Source organism: Corvus hawaiiensis, chromosome 11 (genome assembly GCF_020740725.1).
Source record: "Corvus hawaiiensis isolate bCorHaw1 chromosome 11, bCorHaw1.pri.cur, whole genome shotgun sequence".
Lineage (NCBI taxonomy): Eukaryota > Metazoa > Chordata > Aves > Passeriformes > Corvidae > Corvus > Corvus hawaiiensis.
In genome coordinates, this window is record NC_063223.1 from 7,277,234 (window position 1) to 7,299,967 (window position 22,734).

General features: G+C 40.7%; 1 protein-coding gene across 1 annotated transcript in view; it reads left to right on the forward strand.

Moving 5' to 3' along the window:
- Positions 1-18,463, forward strand: part of MDFIC2 (MyoD family inhibitor domain containing 2) — a 48,053-nt gene extending 29,590 nt beyond the window's left edge. The window contains exons 3-5 of the mRNA XM_048316182.1: positions 5,698-5,766; positions 10,710-10,931; positions 14,480-18,463. Coding sequence (XP_048172139.1) covers positions 5,698-5,766; positions 10,710-10,931; positions 14,480-14,739 — 551 coding nt within the window. The 3' untranslated portion in view covers positions 14,740-18,463. The remainder of the gene's footprint in view (positions 1-5,697; positions 5,767-10,709; positions 10,932-14,479) is intronic.
- The last annotated feature ends 4,271 nt before the right edge of the window (positions 18,464-22,734 follow it).

A 22,734-nucleotide genomic window follows, 5' to 3' on the forward strand; every position in this document is an offset into this window, starting at 1 on the left:
TTTATACCTTATTAGAAGACATGCAGGGTTGTAGTCATATATTATCATGAGTCAATTTACCACCAGTACAGCTCTGAGGACAATCAGTGAGAAATGCTGCATCTTCTGTGATTTGCAGTTCTATTTCACAGCGTTTAAAGTGTTTGAATGTATTTTAAGAATATATATGGGTTTGATGGTGTTAATATAGATGGGTTTGTTGGTGTTTCCCCCCACCAAATGAAAGTGCTGACAGTCTTGGAGCTGCTCTGGCATTAATGCCATCCAGGGATATCTTTGTGACCATAACTGTGTGTAATGCCTGCTTTGGGAATAAACATAACTTCAGTGCCATTCAGAGAGTGGCACAGTTGTCAAGGACCTTGGGACATGAAAGGAAGACACTGTGCTGTCTTTTCATTGGAAAGTTCACAAATTCTGCCTAGAGATCCCTCTGATATTTTCACTTTTCAATATATAGTGCTTACCAAAAATAAAACTGAGAATTTTAAGTGCTTTCCAAATTTAATGACACAGAGTTTTACATGGAAAAAAAATTCTGTTGTAATAAACTCAGCATTTTCTGTTTTACATTACCTATAAATTTCCCCAGCTAAAGAGTGAACAATTACACAAGGATGTCCATGGGTGTGACCTACCTTTAGGTACTGTACCAGGGTATTAAATAAAGCCCCGTCCACTTCTGGCTACTCTGCTCTGGTTAGGATTTTGTTTCTGGAACTTGATCATATCGACAGACAACCTTAACCTTATTGTGGGGGGAGTCATTAACCATGAGAGGAAGGAAGAGTGAAATAATGCAGCAGGGAAATCGAGGCAACAACAACAACAACAACAATAGTAATGTTTGTTTTTTCTTTGCTTTGAAAGCAACAAAGTCAATTCAGATGAGACAATGCATCAAAACCTCCAGTTTCACACTGTGCAGTGAGGAATAAAGAGAATTTGAGAGGTTTGAGTTAACCCTGCAAAACAACAAGCAGCTGCCCATGAGCACTGGGATGGACCTGCTCCAGCACCCGTGGGATGTGCAGGCAGCCCCATCAGAGGGTAGCCTCAGGGGAACTGTGTGGTGTTGTGCATCCCAAATCCCAGCCCAGGGAAGAGGACAGGGGCTGGCACAGCCATATGGTGACTGGGGTGGCCTACTGACATTAATAAAAACAAACATTGCTAAGCCCTCCACTTGGAGGGGAAAGGACAGGGCTGTGTGTTTTCAGTTCAAGTTCAGTTTGTGACTTACTTGTTCTGAGTTTTTTTAATTATCCCTTTTAGCAAATATCAGCAGAGTGCAGTCTTAAACAACAAGAAACAAAAGAACTTGGAAAGCAGACTTTAGCTTTCTTTACAACACTTCTTAGGGCTGTTTCATATAATAGGGCCACCACACACCAAAAGTTCCTCCCCAACCCTGGGGTGTTCAAGGCCAGGTTCCACAGGGCTTGGAGCAACCTGGTCCAGTGGAAAGTGTCCCTGCCCATGGTGGCTGGTTGGAACTAGCTGGGCTTTCAGTCCCTTCCAACCCAAACCACTCCATAATTCCATAAGACCAAAAAATCCAGTCTGGGGCTTAAATACAACTTCAGGTATAGCCACTCCATCACAGTGACTCCCAGAGAGGACGATTCTCTTTCAAGACCTGCTGGAATAACAACAGGGTGCCAGGATGCTGTGATCATAAAATTCAAAAGAGGCAAAACATAAAAAAACGACCTAACAGCAAGAAGCATGTGAAATACCATGAGATCCTGCTGCTCCCTGGACTAACCCCAATTCCTGTAATAGATTTATCTCATGGAAGCCATTTCATAAAGGCACAACCACCAGGACAGAAATACGGACCTAAAGAAAAATGTGATAGGGAAAGAAAACAGTGGGTGAAGGAAAATTTAGGAGATCCAATCTACAAACAAGTCCTGGGGGCTCAGATAAGGCTCTCCTGAAGGATGCACAGCTGTATCCCACATCCAGCCCCTTGGGTTTCAGGGATTGCCTTGCCTGTTGACCAGCTGAGGTTGTGTTTCTGCTGCAGTTAACAGTTGATACCAAAGCTGTGAGGTTCCTGCGAAAATTCAGTGATTTATCTTGGCGCTTATCAGCCTAGGGCTCCCAAGGACCTCTCGCCAAGAGAGCGATGGACAGGGAGGGCTCTGGGCAGGCCCTGCAAACCACCCAGTGAACAAAAACCCACTGTGGATTTTGCTGTTGTGGTCATTTAGGGCATGAATTATGTCCAGCCTTTAACATAGATGATGATGTCTGATGCAACAGGGACTTTGGACTTAGCACATAAAAACCTTTTCATAAAGTGTTTGGTCCCCCTTCTTGCAAAGTTGTTACAACTCCAAGGTGTAAGAGAGCAGCATAAAATTCACACTAATCCCTTCAATTCTTTTTTAAGCATCCTTAAATCCAGCTTTTTTTTTTCCCTGCTATACATCTTACTTTTTATAGTTAAAAGTAATTTTAAAGCAAAAAAGAACATAAACAATATACACTGACTCTTGACACTCCATTGCTTTTTTAAACTAGAATAATAAAAATTTGCAAATGAACAAAAGAGTGGGAGGAAGATATCTGATTTACAATGTTTTTGAGATAAAGAACACTATAAAAAAAGATCAATGTGAATAATAAAGCATTGTTAACTGAGTCATGACATTTCTATTCTCAGTGAAGATTTGAACAGTAGAGCTCTGCAAATGAGCACCTTGTGCCATTTTCAAAGTGGGAGGAAGACATATAATTATAATTTTTAAAGTGAAGAGAATTAAAAAAAAAAATCTCTGTGAAAAAGTTTATTGAAAAACATATCGACATATCAATATGACATAAATTACTTTAATTTTATTAAACTAGGATGGGGGAAAACCTCTTTTTGAAGACTGGCTGCAGAAAGCATTCCTTGAAAAGAATTTTCTTTATTAAAAACTCTTTGCTAAGATGAAACAGCACTGAATGTCAGCACTACCGTATATTTATTCTGTAACTCTTCCAACAGCCGAGATCTATAAAAGAAACATATTTTCAAAACAGTTTTAACCTCCATTGTCTTGATCATTCGTATTAGCATTTTTCATGTCACCTATTGAAATCCCTTAAAGGAACCTTTTATTCAGTCAAAATTAATGAAGCCGTTTTCTTAAAACAGCCTCCAAAAAGCAAAAAGGACGTAATGTTGTGCATTTTATTTGACATACGTTTTCTGCCATTTCACTTATTTGTGTGATGAGAGCAATACTTCATATTTATGCTATCAAATCTGCAGAGAAAAGTGATTTTGAGAGAGAAGAAAACCAACTCTGCTCTTGCTGTGTGTGCAATTTAAATCCACAGTGAAAATACAGCATTGATCAGATTACTCCAATTGAGTCATTTAGTGCTTTGGCATTCCTGAAGTTAGGGCCCAGCTGTGAAATCATAGTTGGGGCCAAACATTGCTGTTAGGTGAGTGCACATGGCTCCCATTTTCTTCAAAGGGAATGACACACATGGCCAATATTTAGCTTTCACCTCTTCCATTCTTCAGCTAGCAAAGCCAGAACCAATGGAGTATATGCAGGCAATTTAACAGAATTAAGAATACAATCAAGATTTTCCAGGACTTAGTAGTGATTTGGGATATATAATTCAATACACCTCAAAACGCAGATGCTCAGCATATTCTGAAAATCAGGCCATCTCAAATGTCTTGCTTTAAGCAGGTAAAATCATAAATTACTCTGAGTATTTTGGCCATTAGATCCTAACAAACTGGGTGTAGTACACCTCTTCAAAATTATAAGCTCCAATTTCTGGCTTGGCTGGGATGCCTGAGAGAATTACGACATCCCAACCCATTTTTATTCCTGTGCTGGCACACAATTCTCCCCTTCTATTACCATTATGGGACTTGAACACAGTGCAGGTGCCCTTCTGCAGCAGGTGACCCCTAGGGAAAATCCAAGTCCTGGCTCTGTAGGTCCCCTGGGATGGACTGGGCTGCTGGGATGGCCCACAAGACCTTGCAGCATAAGTGCCATGGAGAGAAAAAAGGATGCATCCCAAAAATCTAGCTGCCCCATGCCGCCTGCAGATCTTCATTTCAACTCAAGGTCAAGTGGAAAACTTTTCTACCATCCTTGCTGACTCTCCTCTTCACTTTCTCCTGACTCCATCTGTTCCTCACCCATCTCCTTCGTTCCGCACTCGCCTCCCTCTTCTTCCTGTGTCCATCTGTTCCCTCCTTCCTCGACACAAGTCGGGGAAGGGAAGTAAATTCAGTCATTCACTGAACAGATTTCAAGATGAACCCCCTCCCTCTCCAGTTCTAACTTCATTCATCATGGAAAAAATTATAATGAATAGAAATGTTGAAGGTGAAAATTTATTAGGGATTGTGTTTCTTTCTTATATGAAAAGCAGTTAAAGCGGCATATAAACATTGGCTTCATTCATTTTTTCTTAATATATGGTATAATTAGTGAGAAATATTAGTGGAAGTGCTTGCTATGCAGTCCATCAACACATGCCTGTCAGAGCTTAGGATCTGGGCCAAAAGTTTTTGCCAGTCCTGTGATAGATTTATAATAAGCCTATAGAAGGCTTTACAGTTAGCTGGGTCACTAATTCATGAAGTTAAAATGTATGCAATGAGGTCAAAAATACACTATTGATAAAATACCCCCTCCCGGGATTGCACCATTAGCTTTGTTACTGCAACAGCAAAATAAAGTAAACCCAAAGCTCCTGTGAATTACCAGTCCATCATCGTAAATCAGCAGTGAAGCACTTGCACGAGTTCATGATGTCATCTGAAGCCTGGGATGTATTTATAGCCTTGTGTACTATTTCCTGTTTCCTTATGACAAAAATAAACAGTCTCTAAATCCCCTGCATCCTTATGCCTGAGCTCAGCAGAATGTAATGGGCACGAATCTCTGAAAGGCCCTGTGATATATTGGTCTAGAGCAGCTCCCTTCTGATGGGCCGTGGCGCCCACGCTCCCTCCAGCCTCTCCCATGTGGGCAACAGCAGTTCCCATGGATTTTGCTCCATCTGCTGCACTCACTGCTGGGATAGTCCCACACCCCCTCCTGCTTTCCCCCCCTGACACTTAGAGAGAGGAGGAAAGAAGATTTAAGCCCAGGCCTTAGGCATGGAGTGAAGGGCCTGGCAGGCACAGCCAAGGTGGAGGAGCATTGCTCCATGTGGGGGCCTGGGCTTGCCACCACGGGGACCTTGGGCATCTTGTCCACCAAGACTGCCAGGCCATGAAGGTTGGAGTTTGGGCTGAAATTTCCTCTCTCCTCCTTTGTTAATGACTTGGGAACCTCATCTAAGGTTTCTGGGGTCTGTGGGCATGGATGATGCCCCATATTACATCTCAGACCTCCCAGCTCTCAAATTTTCTGTACCTACCTGAATTTCTGTGTTTGCCAGTGGTCCTCTTCACCTCTTCTCAGGTGAAACTTTCTCTCTTAGCAACTTGTTTGATTTTTTGCTTCCTTTCCAGCTATGAGACAGAGGGTAACACAAACAGCACACCATCCCATGTAACCTCCCTTTGCAAGGAAGCGCACTTGCTTCTGTTTGACCTCAGAGCAACAACTGCTGAAGTCAATGACTGTCACTAAGTGGCTGAGAGTGATAGCTGTGCCAAACCACATTTATTTGATATTTATCCCTCTTCAATTTTGGCTTTTTTTCTCCACCAAGACCGTCGCACCAGCTCCCTGCCTCTGCTGGCCCTCCCTGGGGTGACATCAAGCAGTGAGGACCATCCAGGTAAGCTGCTGGCCCCGTGCATGCAGATACTGCCTCCCTGATAGAGAATTATATCCTTTAAACTAGCAAGAAAAAGTGTTTTGTTTTTCTTTTTACTTCTGCTTTTTTGAAGCACTGCCATCAAACCCTGAGGTTTGTGTTTCATTGTTCTGTGAGTCCTTTCAAACCAAGTGAGTTCAGAGCAAGCCTTTATATGTACAAGTTATCATCCATCAGGTCTGATGTGGCTCTGCCTGTGTCATCTCAAGACTGAAAGGACATGGCACACAGCTCTTTCAGTGATGAGCATGTGATACATTAAACAGACAGGTAGCAAGAGCAGTGCATGGGATAGCGAATGGCAGGGGGAGCAGCCAGGCGTTCTTTGGTGCTTTCGCTGCACTGATACACAAAGATGCCTCGGGGGAAATTAAAAAGTTACAGGTCCTAAACTGCTACAGTTTTCCACACAGTTTAGCATTAACCCTTGGGATTCCTTGTCACAGGGGTGTGAGGCAAAGGGCCATTGCCAGGATGGATTGGAACAAATGCCAGTGTCGAGTAGAGCCACAGGCTCCCTCGTCCTTTGCTTGTAAGATGTGGATGAGCCCTTTCAATTCTCCTTCTCTTTCAGTGGCATCTCCCCCTAAACAGTTGCTCCAAGAGCTGCTTTGGATTACCTGCACTTCTGCAGTCCCTGTCCAGCAGAACAGAGCACCTCTAAAATCCTCTGTCCTTTATCAAAAATAGGCTTAGAGCCCTTGTATGCCTCTATATTAAATCTAATTTCAGAAGCATGCAGGGAAACTGCAGACTCCTCTTCTCCAGGACTGCAAGATGCTGGTTTGTGCCTAAAGCCAATGAAGAGAAACAGAGGTCAGGGGACATACTGCAAATGCAAGTCTTGGTATCACTGCTCCTCCCTATTAACCAGAGGGATCTGGGGCTGGCATCAGTGGAAAGTAAGTGATTTACTTTCTGCTTTCATGAATTTAGACACTGTAGTCAGCCATCTGAATCACCCAACTCCAAAAAGAAAAAGAAAAAAGAAATTCCATGCGAGTATTGAGACTATCTTTAATACAAACATGGGTGAATGATCCCAGTCTTCTTCTGCAACAGCCAAGGTGAGTCCCAGCTTCCCCATGTGAGGAAGAAAGTTGCTACTTCATACTATTTAAAAATGGCACATTGTGGGGGTGTACCTTTAGCAGCCTCTGCCTAACAGTCTAACACTGAATAATCTGAGATTTCTTCATCATGATACACTTATTTTTCCCTTCAAGTTCACTTCAGTGGTTGATTTCTATATGTTAAAAACACAGACATATGTGGACATCTGAAGTTGAATACAGGCTCTTAAAAGAGAGTTGGAAAGTTTGACCCTCTTCCCATCTCTAATTGTAATTTAGTTTTCTTTTTATATTGTCATTTAACAGTAATCATAAATAGTATCAGTGGTATGTAATATATTTTTAAAGCCTATTTGGCTACATCTATTTGTTCCAAACTCTCAAACTACTGCTGTTCCACCCAGCAACAAACTATAATAGAAAAAAAAAAACTGCTAGCCACCTTTTTTTTTTTTTTCTGCTGGTCTAGCACAATCTTTATTTCTTCAGACACTTTGTGCAAACATTAAATTGATAAAAGACATAATGTAGATGGACCCACAGCTGAAATGAAGGTAATTGCATAAAAATGAAATGGAGACCTATAATTGTACACTGCTTTAGCCTCTCCCGCAGTGTTTTCTGGAAGCAAGGATCTCGCTTGTCATAGCAAGTTGCTTGTTACAGTGATTGCATGAAGACTTGATCTAGCTGTACAAGACAAGTATAACATTACTGAAAGGGAGCTTTTCAAACTAAGAGTCTGACACTAAAATGTACTGTATTTTCCAAGATGTAGTATGCTTTAACAAACAGAAGAGTCCCTGAGTGACAGCTTTTGTTACCCTTTTGTTTGATGGTGCTGTATTGAAAAATTCAGGTTATGTCTATGCCTTTCTATTTCTGGTTTTGATTTCTCTTCAACGGCACTTCAAGAATAAAAATTGACTCAAAGTATGAATAGTAGAAGTCGGTGGATACAGTAAATGTTAGTCTGGCATTTACTGATTACTTCTGTCAGACTTTTTGCAGTCTCGCTCTTGAATGCTTAAATGCATTCAGTGGGCCATTGTATTGTTGCAGAATTGGGGAACTCAACACATATATTGTTAATTAACAATATGTCTAGTTTAGATTTTTGGGCAGATTTTGAAAGTGGAAAATAATAGTTATTGTTGCCTAAGCCTTTTGATCTGATCCATGTGTATCCAAAGGCCCAGCCTGGGGGTAGCTCTCAGTGCGGACACACAGGATCCATTTGTAATATTGGCACCTGAATAAAAGCTGAGGCTTGAGTTTTTTGGACTCAGAAATAAATTATTGTCCAATAAATCCAATGCATAAGCAGGACATCGCTTCCTCCTGAGCCCTGCTGCTTCAATTAGCACAACTTTTCCTGGAGATGGTTTGTTATTGAATGGAAGTGCAGGCAAACTTGTGGAATGTCATTGATTCGTAAACACTGGAAAACAGTCATTACTGTACAAGTAAGGACATCCAAAATACATGAGTTTTCACATTCTGGATTGAAGAGGCTGACCAAGAAGTCAGAGAGGGAAAAAAAACCCTTTATTTGCTTATTCTGGGGGGAAAACCATCAATAAATCATCACAGATGGGCAAACCCAGACATGCATAGCCCAGGATGCTGATTTCCTCTGACCTAAGGTACAACCTCAGGGGAGAATTGCTGTGCTTTGCACTGCTGGGTCACACCCAGCAGAGCCACTGCCTCTTCTGCCCTTCCCATCTCACCTGCGGCTTTCCTTTATCTTAATGCTCACAAAACCTGACAGTTATAGGTTTCTGAGACTCCTCTCTGTGCCACTTCTCTCTTATTGCCTCCATCTCATCGTTCACTCCCTGCCCAAGGCCAACCTGTAAAATCTCCAGGACAGGGAAACTCCACATTTCCATCACAGTAGACTTTGTTGTCATTAAGACTTCAAAATCAAGGCAATACCTCTGCCACACAACTTTAAAGCAGTGATTTAAAATGAAAATGATAGCCTAGTTTTTATGCTTACCTTATCCCAAGGTCTTACTCTACTAACCTCTACCCAGATTTTCTGCTTCTACATATTTCGCCAGGTAAAAATTATCTAAAATGGCATGAGACCCTACTACGAGCAGAAATTTAAATGAATTGCTCACTCATTCTGTAAGTAAATTGAGTCATAGAAATCACAGAAAGATTAGTTTGGAAGGGACTTCTAGAATCACATTGTTTGGCCTCTGTCAGAAACCTGCAGTAAGAGCAGGTTGCTGGGGTCCATGCCCAGGTGAGCTCTTCACACAACCACAGCCTTGCTGGGGTCTGCTCTGGTGCTTTACACCTCCCATGATGAGGAATTCATTCCCTAGGCAGCTCCAGCTGCCCCTGCTGCAGCTTCTGACTGTACCCTCCTTTTTCCTCTGCACACTGCTGGGAGGAGTTGGGGTGTGGCTTCTCCGTCACCCTGGCTCTGGAGGGGAGCACAGTACCCAGCACCCTTCTTTGCCTTCTCCTCCAGGCCAACCAAGCCCAGCTACCTCAGCCTCTGCTCACACAGAAGGTCTTCCAGACCCCTCACCACTTCAGTAGCCTTCAATGGGCTTGTGCCAGATGCCACTTAGCCCTCAAATCCTTGCTTCCCCCCTCTTCAGGCCTTATGGTTCCCCTGTTTTTTCACTTACCCTGCAATCCATCCATCCCATCCACACTTCCTCCTCTCGGCCGCAAGGATACTGGGGGAACAACTACAGTCTCATCAAGGTTTCACTCTCTGTGAGCCTTTCCTTGGCTTTTCTTTAATATATGTCAGAAGTCAAAGGTACCTAAAACCCAAGAGATGTGCAGGGTCTCTCTTCAGGCTCCTTGCAGCTGAGTGTAAACAAACCACTTTAGAGCACTTACTTACTGATCTTCTCAGAAAGTAGCATTTGCAAAACTGAGGTGTTTGTAAAGATTGATTTTCTGTATATAGCTCAAGAGCAAGCATATCACAAGATTTAAGTAAGATAAAAAGTGAGGCTGTGCTTGATGTGAGGTGCAGGAGTTAATCAGCTGTAGATAAGAACTGATGAGGTTTTATCATCCCTGCCATGGAGTGAATGACTGTGTTTCTTGGCCTCTTGATCACTTCAGAGAGTGAGTGAAACTATATATCAACCCGTGTTTATCTGTGCCTGAGAAGTTCTTCAGGAATAAATTGAACTCAGAACTCTTCTTAACCTTTCCCGTAGTTGGGGCTTAAAATTAAGCTCTCCCTCTGGTTTTTGAGCTGCCTCTCTGGCACGCTGACAGCATGTGAAGTATCCCATCTCCTAGTTGACTTCCAGGCCAACAACGTAAGTGGGGATGAAGTTATGAAATAAGGAATCTGGATGCTAAACAGAGACCATCTGGCTTTCTTTGCTACAAGATTATGAGCCACAGTGAGCTGGCACATCTGCATCCAGATACCGCCCACGTGCACATTGTTGGCTGTTAATTTAGGGACACAAAGTTGCAGCTGAAAAATAACAAGATAATTGTTTTCCCTTCTTTTATGTCACAAATTGAAGTTAGGATATCAAACTCAAAATCGATGTCAACTGAGGCAATAGTTCTGTTTTCTTTCCAAACCTAATCCCACCAACTGGAAGTGAATTATTACTTAGCCTCTGAGTCCTCTGGGTTTGAGAGAAAACCTTAGAAGGCAAATTCACAAATACCTTTACTATGAATAAGCCTCTGTAAAGGGACTGAAATCACTAGGTACGAAGGGTTAGGCCTTGGAAGTAAACAACTGTAGGTTTGAAAATTCTGCATATGTTATTCTTTCAGATCTCTGCCTTGGTATCACAGTCTTTTTTTCCCTAATCCCACCAGATAACCAGCTTACAAATGAAAAACACACAGATGAAAAGCCTATGAAAGGTATTGTTATGAGTTCTGTCGCAGAATTCAGCATCACAGACGCTTCATCAAAGGGTACCAAAAATGAGAAGAAATTGTCAGATGCAAGCAGATCATCCATTGCTTCCCTGGAGAAATGCAGAGAATTCACTTACATTGAAGATGATGCATCAGTACGTCAGAGAGACAGTGATGGTATGTTTTATAAAACAGATCACATTTGAGCTGATTTCTAAATAATGCCCACTGCAAAAGAACTATGTATAACCAACTCGAAATTAAATGTAGAACAGGAGGTTCAAGAACATCGCCAAAAGCAATGTTAAGTTGCCCTGCAGACATTTGTGTGATAGATGAGAATTTCTAGAAGATGATCTTAAATTGTCAGTGATATTAAAGTCATAGAAGAGGAGCTTAGAGCCTATTGTGCCACAGAGCATTTGTACTTTAGTAATGAGTGTTTGCACAGAGGCACCAGTGTCAGTGTCAGATAAATGCTATTCCTGCTTATTCCAGTGGATGTTGAAAAAAGGCTCTGTGAAGCATTTTAGAAGTTTCTTTTGAGTGCCTTTCACAATAATGGATTGGTGTGTTATATCCGATGGAGCTGGCATCTATCGTGCATATCATTTAACAATTCCTAAATTGAGCATTTCTAAATACAGATCAACACAATAAAGTGCCATGTTCTGCAGGAATCCTTAACATCTCTATTGTGTCACTGATCCTCATAAAAGGGATGTCTCTGATATATCTATTGGAATACACTTAATTTCAAGGAAGGATCTGAAGTATTTATTTTATTTAGGGGACTTGTCCTCTTGTCCAGATACTCCCTGTTTGTGAGTTTGAGGACTATCTCAACCGTTACTGGCACACAGGTGTGTCCCATGTGATGCAAATAACAGATTTCATACTCCTTAAAAAAGCTGAACATGAAGGAAATTAACAACAAAAAAAACCCCCAATCTGTGCTTAATTAATAATGTTAAGGGCTGGATAGAAGCCAAGAAAACCAAAGGAAGCCAGATTTGTGGTTGTCACTGCATACTCAGCTCACTCCACTCTGACAACTTACTGCTTATTCCACATAGACGAGGCCAAATCCTGTTTGCTGGTGCTTGGAGAACCTCTGAAGGCAGAGCAATAGATGAGGAAATTGGTGATTATTTTGTTCCCTGTGCTCAGACAAGAGCAAATCCAAAACTCATTGGTTTCTCCAAGGATGACCACCAAGTCTCCAGCAAGCTTTGGACCAGGGTTGTTCTGAGCCTCATCTGTGTGGGCAGATGCCAGCAAACAAGAGCAGGAAAGATTAGAGATGAGGCATGCTAGAAAAATTATTATAAATTCTTCTTTTGTGCTAATTAATCTACTAATGTAGAGATCAAGAGTTGAGGTCATTGTTCTCACTGAGATAAACATTGTAAAGCCGTTTGGCAAACAGCAGGGAAAACAGAGGGGAAAACAAGAGATTGCATCTTCTTTTATGCAGTTTGTGGCTAATTTATTTTCAAATATATAAATGAATGCATAGGAATGGATGTCTAATTGCTAATATCTATTATTTATATACATTACCCCACTTAAAACAGGACCAAAAAGCCTCATGCATGCAGATTTTTTGAAATGTGTTACATCCATTATCACAGTTCATGGTGTGTGCTCTGATGGGAATTTAAAAGCATCTTTACTGCACATCACAGAGTCGGTGCTGAAACATTACTTTATTATTAAAATCTTGTGCTTTTTGTGTGCTCTCTTTCCTGGATGAAGCCCTACGAATCATATCTATTCTTTCCAGATTACATAAGCACCATTATGGTTAACACATTCAAGAAAAAAAAACCTGTTATTAAAAAAATGGATCTTTGGAGAGGGAGAAAAAAAATTGCCAAATCCTTAATTAAGACATAATTTTGAATTCTGTCTCTCACATCTATGTATAGGAAGGAAATTTCAAAAACATAAGAGATCTAAAAAGAATTGTCTTAATTACACCAAGGACTACTGGATAAAATGATTACATTTTCTACACTGTAAATTTCATACAATTAAATGCAGTGGTGTCACCTTATTAAATGTTTCAATTTTATAATTATTTCAGTTCATTTAGCTAGAAAAAAATATAAGAATGAATTTACTAAGTATCACTGAAATCTAGTCATTCTTATTCAACAGAACTGACTTAGAAGTTAGTTGTGCTTGTCTGAACCTAAATAGATTTTGACATATTTAAATAAGTATTAAAATTGATAACATTGGTGATGATATGCCACTTAGAAAGAAGTTCAATCATATGCTATTTATTCTTGCTTCCTGCTTTAACTGCCGTTGTTTTTTTTTTTCTTAATAAAGAAGCTGGAATGTTTTTTTTTTAATTTTGTTTTTCATCAAGAAAGCTTTCTAAAAAAAAAAAAAAAAAAAAAAAAGAGCATAATTCTGGAAACTTCCTGGCAGTGAACTTAATGTTACGTGAGATAGAAAATGCCACAACAGAACCAATGCAGTTGAATGAGTTCACAGTTAGTCATCCTAGGGCAAGAAATGTGGTTATAACCATATGCTTTCCTGAAAGAACCAATGAAAAGACATTCATATTGTTGAAGGCATTTTTCCTTTCCAAAAACAAGAAGGGAAAAAAAAAAAAGGAAAGGTCTGGGTCTGTGCTCCAACTGGATTCACACAGTTGGAATCTCACACCTGCTGCACCCGAGCAGCCTCCCCAGATGCTGGAGGCTGAGGGATGGGGAGTTAATTAGTTGATTTTTGGAGGGCACAAACATAGCACAGAGTTTTAGTCATGGTGACCAAGTTTTCAGGAATATTCACTGGCTCCAGACACACATCCTACATGATCTATTTTCCAAACTTTTGACTCCTTTGAAAAATTGACATTTGTGAACAAAAAAATGAGAACCACATTTAGTGGGTAGTTGGCAGGACCCCGAGCTGAGACTCGACCAGCACACTGCCCTCTCTGAATGCTCTTCTCCAGACCTGCTCTCCCTTCCTGTCCTTGGTGGTCATTAAACTTTTTTAGTGTAAACTCTTGTGAAAATGAAAATAAACTGCAGCGTCACCTGTGCTGGCGTCGTGGTTTAATCCTGGGCAGCAACCCAGCCCCATGCAACCCCTCACTCACTGCCCCTCTGCAGAATGGGGGAGTCAGAAGGGTAAAAGGAAGAAAACTCATGGATTGAGATAAATACAGTTTAATAGGACAGAAAAGTAAGAAAATAATAATAATAATAATAATAGTGATAAAATAATTAGAATACACAAACATTGCAATTGCTCACCACTCACCAACTGATGCCCAGTCAGTTTTCAAGCAGAAACTCATGCTTTTTTTCTCCCTAATTTAAATTGATGCCATATGGTCTGCCATATCCCTCTGGCCAGTTAGGGTCAGCTGTCCTGGCTGTGTCCCCTCCCAGGTCCTTGTGCCTCTCCAGCCTCCTTGCTGTCCAAGCATGAGAAGATAAAATTTGGTTTAAAGGGCTTGTTCTTCTGGATGTCACTGCCACAGGATATTTTCATTCAAATTATTTTCATGCAGCTGTTGCTTTTCCAGAGCAAACAAAATAGAAAATAAACTTTTCACTTGTCTCTATAGAAGTAGTTATCATCAGTGTATTTTTAGCCCACCCCTCTCACTTCTGTGTAGCTACACTGGCCTAAAACTGGGTAATCTCAGCTCACCCTTGTTCTTACATCTCCCTGCTTTTCCTTTCTCTTAGATGAATGCGCAACACTTATCCTGGCCTGCTTGTTCTGCCAATTTTGGGACTTTCTTATAATGCTGCCTGATACCTGTGAACATTGGCTGACAGATACCTGTTGTCCATCCAATAGATATTACCAGACCTCCGACGAAGACCACGGCAACAACGACTGCAACTGTGACTGTGACATTGATTGCAGCCTCTTTGAGTCCTGCCACGAGACTGGGGAGTGCCTGGAACTCGCCATGGAGATTTCGGAAGTCTGCTATCGCTAATAGGAAAATAATTGACAAAATTCCTCAAAACAACCTGACAAATTACAAAGGAGGTTTTGGTTTTTTTTTTTTTTAAATATTAATCATAACCAGAGGTTTTGCCAATGAGGACTATGTGCATCTTGCTGCTCCCTCCCTGGAGGTCTCTATATCTGTACCATTCTGGTGGCATGATATCACAAACTGCTGAAGCCAATAAAGGACAAAAAAAGGTCTTCTCTGCCATAGATGACAACAGAATTCCTAAGTGCCAAGCGTGCTCACTGCTTTAGCCGCTGTAAATCCAAGGCTTTTATAAACCTTTAATTCCTTTAAACACGGATTTCCCTATTCATAAACACAGAACAAATTACGATATTATTTTAGGACTGATATATATATTAGTTCATCTTCCTAATGGATTCATACCTAAACATGTATTACACATTGTTGGTTATTATAAATAATTTATGATATAGCATCATTTTATAATTAAAAATTTATTTATTCAATCTCTTGAAACACTCTTATATGCCAGTATAGGTAGAAAAAAAAATTAAATGAATTAGAAACCATGCTACTGGTAATTACAGCAAATGTCACTAAAAATCTCCAGCGAATTTTGTGGAGGAAGCATTTTCATGGGGTAGTGCAATTCAACAGTGTATTAATGTGCTGGCCCACGGTTATGTAATAACAGGTTATGCCTATTGTTCATTAGTTATAGGAAAGGGCTCCTTAAGTGTAATTAGCCTAAATGGGAATTGACTGCAGACTTCCAGAGGAGAATTACCCCGTGGATAGCCAGTAACTCCTTTGCTTGATTTTCATTTGTAAGACTTCTACAAGAAACAGAATATTGCCACCTATTCTAGTGCAAACAGGCATCTCCACCTGTGCACCAAAGATTACAAAACGACAGTATCTATCCTGGTTGTGCTTTCAAACTCCCTCTGTCTCTTTTCTGATGGCAGGTCTGATTGATAAAAAGGAAATACATGTTGCACATTACACATGACAACGAAAGCATGTAAATTCTGCTGCCTGAGGGTGCAGAACACAGGTATTAAACACAGAGAAAAATACAGAGTTGCTTGCTCCCATTCGGTATTTATAGACTAACACCAAAATCAGTGTTTGCTTTGTATAAGCACTAAAATTTCTCCCAAACCCCCCACTGATCTCAGTGCAGAAGTGCCTGTGGAATCCCAAACAAGGATCCTGGGCAAGATACTGGGATATTAAGCATTTCTAAAATAATTGAAGCCACTTGCTTATTAATCAGAGTAGTCCTGATGCACGAATATTTAATAGGAAAAAAATAATAATGAGATTTTCCTTTCTTTCTGTAAAACTCACATTTTCAAAAAATCAGAAAGTAAGAAGTAGAACCACTAACAACCTTTGTCCAGGTGTCTTACAAAACCTAGTGACCAGAAGACAGCAAACCTCAGCAATGCAGTGAGCAGCCCAGAACACCTCGTTTCAGTGCTCCTTCCAGGACATTGGTGGGGAATAGAAGAGATTTGTTTATCTTACATTGTCACACCATGAGCTGTAGTCACCTAAAGGAAAAAAATCATTAGTCCATCACCACACCAGTACCAGCCTGCTGGCTGTGTCTGGACCCAAACCTCAAAGCACAGCCCACTGCCCTCCAGGAGGCACTGGTTTGGGTCACCCACCCCAGGATGGGCAATGCTGAGTTTTAATGCTTCAATTTGCATTCTCCCACAGACTTTTGATCTTAAAGCCTCCAAAGCTAAGCTAAACTCTCACTGCTACATACCAGGCCACGGACGCTTGCATCATTCCATCCTTTCTACCACAAGTTGTCCTTGACAAAGTGGCATGTGAGTATTTGTGAATAAAAACTCTGACCCGAGGCATTTAGGAGTCAGAAAAGCAGAAAGCTTGTTCCACATACCATTTCCTAGAGAAGTACCAATAAAGATGCACATTGGCAGTCCTTGCTCTTGATGCCACTCTCCAAAAGGGGAGATTTCATGTCCAATGGCTGGAAGGAGCCCAAGAGGGGAAACCAGAGGGTGGCATACCCCAAAATGTTGTCAGTGAGAGAATCAGAGATAGGGAACTTGCCTTTCAAGCCAGGATGTCTTGTTCCAGTTCTGAGTCTGCAAGAAAAACACATTGGCCACACTGGGATAACTCATGGCAACTGAAGTCTCATTCAGGTGTGGAACTGTACCGGGGACTTTTGGCTGAAATGTGGAATTTTTTTCAACTCTTTTCCTAGGAATCATTATTCAAAAGATTTTTTCGTGTTGTAATCCATAAATTAAGGCCTACTGAGGTCATGTCTACTATAGGACGCAGGTAAGGTCAAAGACAGAATTACAATGGTCACAGGTATAGCCATGATTAGACAGGATGTCCCAGCTGCTGTTGTAGTGAACGGTGGTGTTTTAAATAACACAGCAACATCTCCCTCCCTGAGGTGTACAATGGCACATTGCTCAGTTCCCTGCTTTAGGAAGTAGGTTTTTTGAGACCTTTTTAAGCAATGAAACCTTGAAAAACATGTTTTTTTCATACAACACAGTAGAATCAGCAGCTTATGATAACTTTGTTTTCTCTCATAAAGTTGTTAATTCCAACATTGAACATTTAATTATATTGACACCAGAGAAAGTCAATCAGACTTTTCCATTAACTATTCCAGAAACTGTGTTTCCTCTTTGAAATGCCATCCTATTCCCAAACTAAACTGACTTCCTGGTGCAGAAAAATACCCATTTATCAGATCCGAACATGGGTAGATACTCCAGTGAAACCGAAACATTTGGAACAATTCGGGGCTGTCTCTGTATTTTTTATTTACTGGGAAGGAAGGTCTGGGTGCTTGAGTAGGAGGCGTTTGGGTGGATGGCTGTTGGGAACATGTTGGACTCAGCTGTGCTCCCGGGGAGATGTCAGCGTGTGAAACCAGCTCCTGAGAACAACAAATAGAAGTTCCCATTTTGCAAACGGGAACATCGCTCCGACACGACGCCTCTCCCCAGCACCAGAAATGCGCTGACAGATTGCTTGGGGGAAGAGAGAGACAGAGAGAATAACGGAGAGCTGCATTGCTACCTTCCACAGGAAAGGACCATGGGATGCTGTCTAAGGATCTCCTCTTGGAAATGACCCAGCAGTCTCATCCTTGAGACAAAAATGTCTTTTCACCTCCTTTCACTCTGTTCTCAGAACACAATATGGATTAGGATGTAAACTTTAGAGGAATTGATGTTTGCTAAATATTGGAAAAGCCTCTGGGGGCTTGCAAAAGTTTAAAGATGAGTTATCTCAGAGGATATTAAGTTGTCTGACTGACCATGAGCCCTTCCATAATGTCGTTCCGGTGCCTTACTCTCCATGTACAATATGAGTCCCATGTACACCCCCAAGTATAGGAATGGAACATATTATATTACCTCATTCAACTTTCCTCTGCTTCCTAAAGCACTTTGATCATTCATACTCTCTCAAGCAATCATCAACCTCTTCCAAATGTCCAGACAATGCACAATTCTGCCTTAACTCCAATGCTGCTTAGGGATTCAGGCTGAGTGCTACAGCTGAGCTCTAGAAGACTTTGGTTCTCAGGAAGAAAGCAAAATACAGGAACAATTAAGATGTTTGCAATTGTATTTCTCCTGTTATGCTTGTACAGTATCAAGAAAAGTTCAGTAGTGTCGAAACTAAGAATGTATGTATCTATTAAATTTTTCTTTTAATTATATGAAATGGGTGGTTCCATTGCTTTCATCTTTATCTCTTTGGGTTCTCTTAAATGCAAGGTAAGTTTCCTATTATGCAAGAAAATGAGTTTACCAAGCAGACTGGGATTTCCAGGCACTGCTCCACTATAATTCACTGTAACTGAGCATTAATCATGATTAATAATCTATCATTCCTGTGGTTTAGGAAAAAAAAAGGAGGAGTTCATTGAGAAACTGCCCTTTCTCTTAGCATACCTCATATAATTGCACAGTGGAACAATTCTATGGAATTCATTATTCTGCTGGTAATGATCTAGATTTCCTTAACATTGCACATGAATGGGAATCGTTGCCATCTGATGGATGTTCCATGGCCTGTGCAAAATGAGTTGGTGGGTGCAAGCCAATTCATAATGGATGTGTGCCCATATCACAAAAAACACCATTATAATTGGTACCCTTAGGAAAAATGCCAAGGTCTGAGTGTAAACAGAGCACTTTCTGTCCCAAGAGCTCGCGCTTCCATGGTCAGAGTTGAAGCACAACAGAATGAGCAATGCCGAACTGCATCTGCTGCCTCTGTAAAGGGCTTCACTCTCCTGAGGTAGCACTTGGCATCTTGGATGCTCGGTAAAATTAGAAGAAAACTCACTCTGAAGGGCCACACTTGTGTCTCTTCCTCCCACAGTCACTACAGTCATCATGAGGGCTGTGCAAGTATAAAATGGAGTGGAGACGGTCATTGTTACAGTCCATAATTTGTCCTCTTTCTAAGTGTATCCAGAAAAAAGATATTGTCACTATATGAGAAGAGTCTGTTCACTAATTGTTGTTTGAAATCTGAAAAATCTTTCTATCAGAAAATGCTGAAAGTCACTGGCTTACCATCTCCTAGTGCTTTCCAGTGGGAGACACCATTTCCCTTGTATTGAAGAGGGACCAGAGACTTCCCACAGAGAAGTTCACAGGTCGCTGGAGTACATTGCTTATAAAATGAAGAAAGAAGAATGAAGATATCTCATGGACATCCTATTGGTGGCCTGCATGAACAGAGCAGTTTAAGCAGCAAAGTAATATTGGAAAAGTTTTCTTCCTTATTAGAGAATCCTGCAAATCAACCAGTCATTCACATGCTCACACCACAGTATATTGAAATGACCATGGTACAAAAAGAGGGAAAAACCCCCCACTTTATCCAAATGCATGCAAAAATCACCATCAATGTCATTAAAATGCAGACTCAATTTATATTGCCAGTTTTGCCACGCTTCCTACAAAGTAAAAAATAATGCCAGAGAGCAGTGAAGAAAATATTATTAGATCAACTGTATAAAAAGCATGAATGATTCCATTAGCAAGCACAGCTGAGAAAAGACAGGATTTAAATCAAATCTAAATATGATAAGATTATACAGCCAAAGTGACATGTCCATTTTAGAAAACATACAGAAGAAGCAAAACAAAAGCAGAATTTTGGTTTTATGCTGTAAAACATGTTCCATCTCACACAGCATTTAAAAACCTGATGGAAGCATCCTGTCAGCTCCTCAATTTTATACTGCATTTGTTCTAGGTGAGTCACAAATGTGCAGATAATTTAGAAGAACACCCTTCATCTCTGTTGCAGTATATTTGCATCATTCTTTCCTTCAGAGAGTCACTGTGCTGCATCACTTGATACAGTCATCACACAAACCCTTCTAATGGAACAGCAAAGCTGCCCACAGAACCATAATTCTACTTCATAAAAGCTTTTGGGGTATTGTAACCTGGTGTTGCTCCATGTGGAGAGTGAAGCAAAATGTACCAAATTTTGGTGTTAAATGGGACAGCCAATAGTTTTAAATAAAATGATCAGGTTTTCTAAGGAGTTCTCTTCTGGAACAGGAGAGTTCAGCCTCCGCTTCATAAGGCTTTCAATCAAAAATACAGCTGGAAAAATCTTTCTCCAATAAGCATTTTTTGGATACTACTGTGTCAAACAAAGTCTCCCATATATGTGTATGGAGATAGAGCTAGAGAGAGAGAGGTAGAGGATTAAGAAGCAGAAGGAGATGGGTATCTTTGGGCAATGTAATTGAGAGCAGCTGTTTCTCACTTGTGATCTCCAATCTCTCTGTGAAGTTTTCTCTTGTCGGGGTAATCCTTGTGATTTCTGCTGCGCCAGAGGCAAATGAGCCATGGGATGAAAGCAGGATGAGCCTTTGCCCCAGGTCCCAAAGGTTTCTGCTTCCTCCTGTGCTGCTCACTCCTGTTCTTGTTTACATCCAGGTGGTTTCTCTCATTTAAGTTTTGCTTGTAAGGGATTTCCCCACAGTTCAAAATCAGGAGTGGAGAAGGACACACATCAGTATTCATCTTCTCAAAGATATAATCAAATATTAATCCATTTTAAATCCCTTGATTTTACTATGCATTTCAATTTTTCCTGTAATCTATAACCTGTACACACCATAAAGTCATCACTGAGAGGGGAAGCTGGAAAAATCCAGCTACCTTTCCAAATAGAAATCAGAATATATATTTTTAGCTACATTAAGCCAACTGCATGCAGCTCTGCACACTTATGTAATTCCCACATAAAAATAATCCATAATATTCCAGAGGAACAAATCCAATTCTTAGTCATATAAATTTTCATATAAGTCCATCAAAACCTATTCCAAAAATGTCTCAGTCTTTTTGAGTGCTAGAGTTGGAACAAAAGAGCGAGTCCTTTAAAATGGCTTTGGAGCTTCCAGGGATGTTAAATCTAATTGCCCTTAGCATAGCACCGATCCACAAAGGTTTAAGTCATGGAAAATGTATTTTACCTTTATACAAGGTATACTATGCAAAGTTTATCGTGGCACAGTAAAGCCATGTCTAACTTGCTTCGTGCAAATTTCGGACAGAAAGAAATTAACCTTTGATGCTTCACTTTGACTAACCAGGACAGAAAAATGTGTCTTCTCACTACAGACACACAATATTATATTAAATGATATGATGCAGCATGGTATGACATGATAAAATGTCCATTTGTGCACTTAGGTCTATATGTGCAAATAGAAATCCATATTTAGACTCACAGATATTAATAGCAATGTCTCTATGTTCCAAGAAACAAAAAAGGATGGAGACTAGGCAAAGATTAATTGTGATAGAAACCTTCTTAAGACAAAGCCAGAACCAATGCTATTTGTTAATACCCTTAGAAGCTGTATAATCATCCCAGATGAGGCTGAGGATAAATTTTCCAGTGAAAGGGTTATTCATGACAGACGGATCACTTGCTAAAGCAGACCTTGCAGCACCATGGGCATTGGGAACTGCTCAGTTCCCTGGAGAGTTCCACAGATCTTTGGCAGCCCACAGAAAAAGGAATGACCCAAGCCCTTGCCTGGAAGCCTGGAAAGTCCTGGAGATTCAGGTCAACCCTCTGTTCCATTCCATTAAAATATTAAAACATAACTAGAAGAGAAACCTTCCTTTTTTATTCCAGAAAGAGTTCTCTTTGATAATCCTCCTGCATGAGGTTTTTAATTTTCTAAAATCTATCTGAACAAATATTTTTCCCCAAACTCCAGAATCTCTGGTGGAATAAATCACTCTGGTTTTGCCCATAGTGGCTCTGTCACAACCCCTGTTTATAGGCATGGGAGAGACAATGTCTGAGCCAGAGAGCTCCTAATTTTACAGACAAAAGAGGGAACACTACAAGACTGCACAGTCTGCCACAGAAAAGCAGAACAAAGAGACCAAGGATGGATTTTTTCCCCCTCAGAAAACTTTATTTCTCAGCTAGAAACCTGATCTGCAGCAAGGGGAGCCAAGGGACACGCCGTGTTTATAACACAGCCAAGGATGCCGTTCCCTCGGTTCAGTCCCCCAGCGCACTCAACACTCCTAAGCTACATCTGCTCTATAAAGGCCCAAGAAAACTTAGGCAGCCTTAAAAAAAAAAAAAAAAATTTGCAATGGCACGTCTTCTTAACCAGCATCATGGAAAAGTCATGCTGCTCTGCATATAGCCTTCAGGATTGTGTCTGTAACACTTGAAATCCTGCCCAAGTCTGGCTCCGCTCGCGCTAACAGGTACTCTGTGTGCTTCTGCATCTTTTCCTACAAGCAAATGTTGCAACTTTCCCATTGCGACAGCTGTAAGAGGCATTCACTTTACTCTGTTTTTCCTTAACACTCCCGATTCCTTTTATATCTAGTTGGGAATACACTCAAGCGCTAATGGCACTTGTTCAGCCATCCAGGGAAGGCGCAGCGTCGCCTTCCTAGCTATTTGTATTTCTTCATT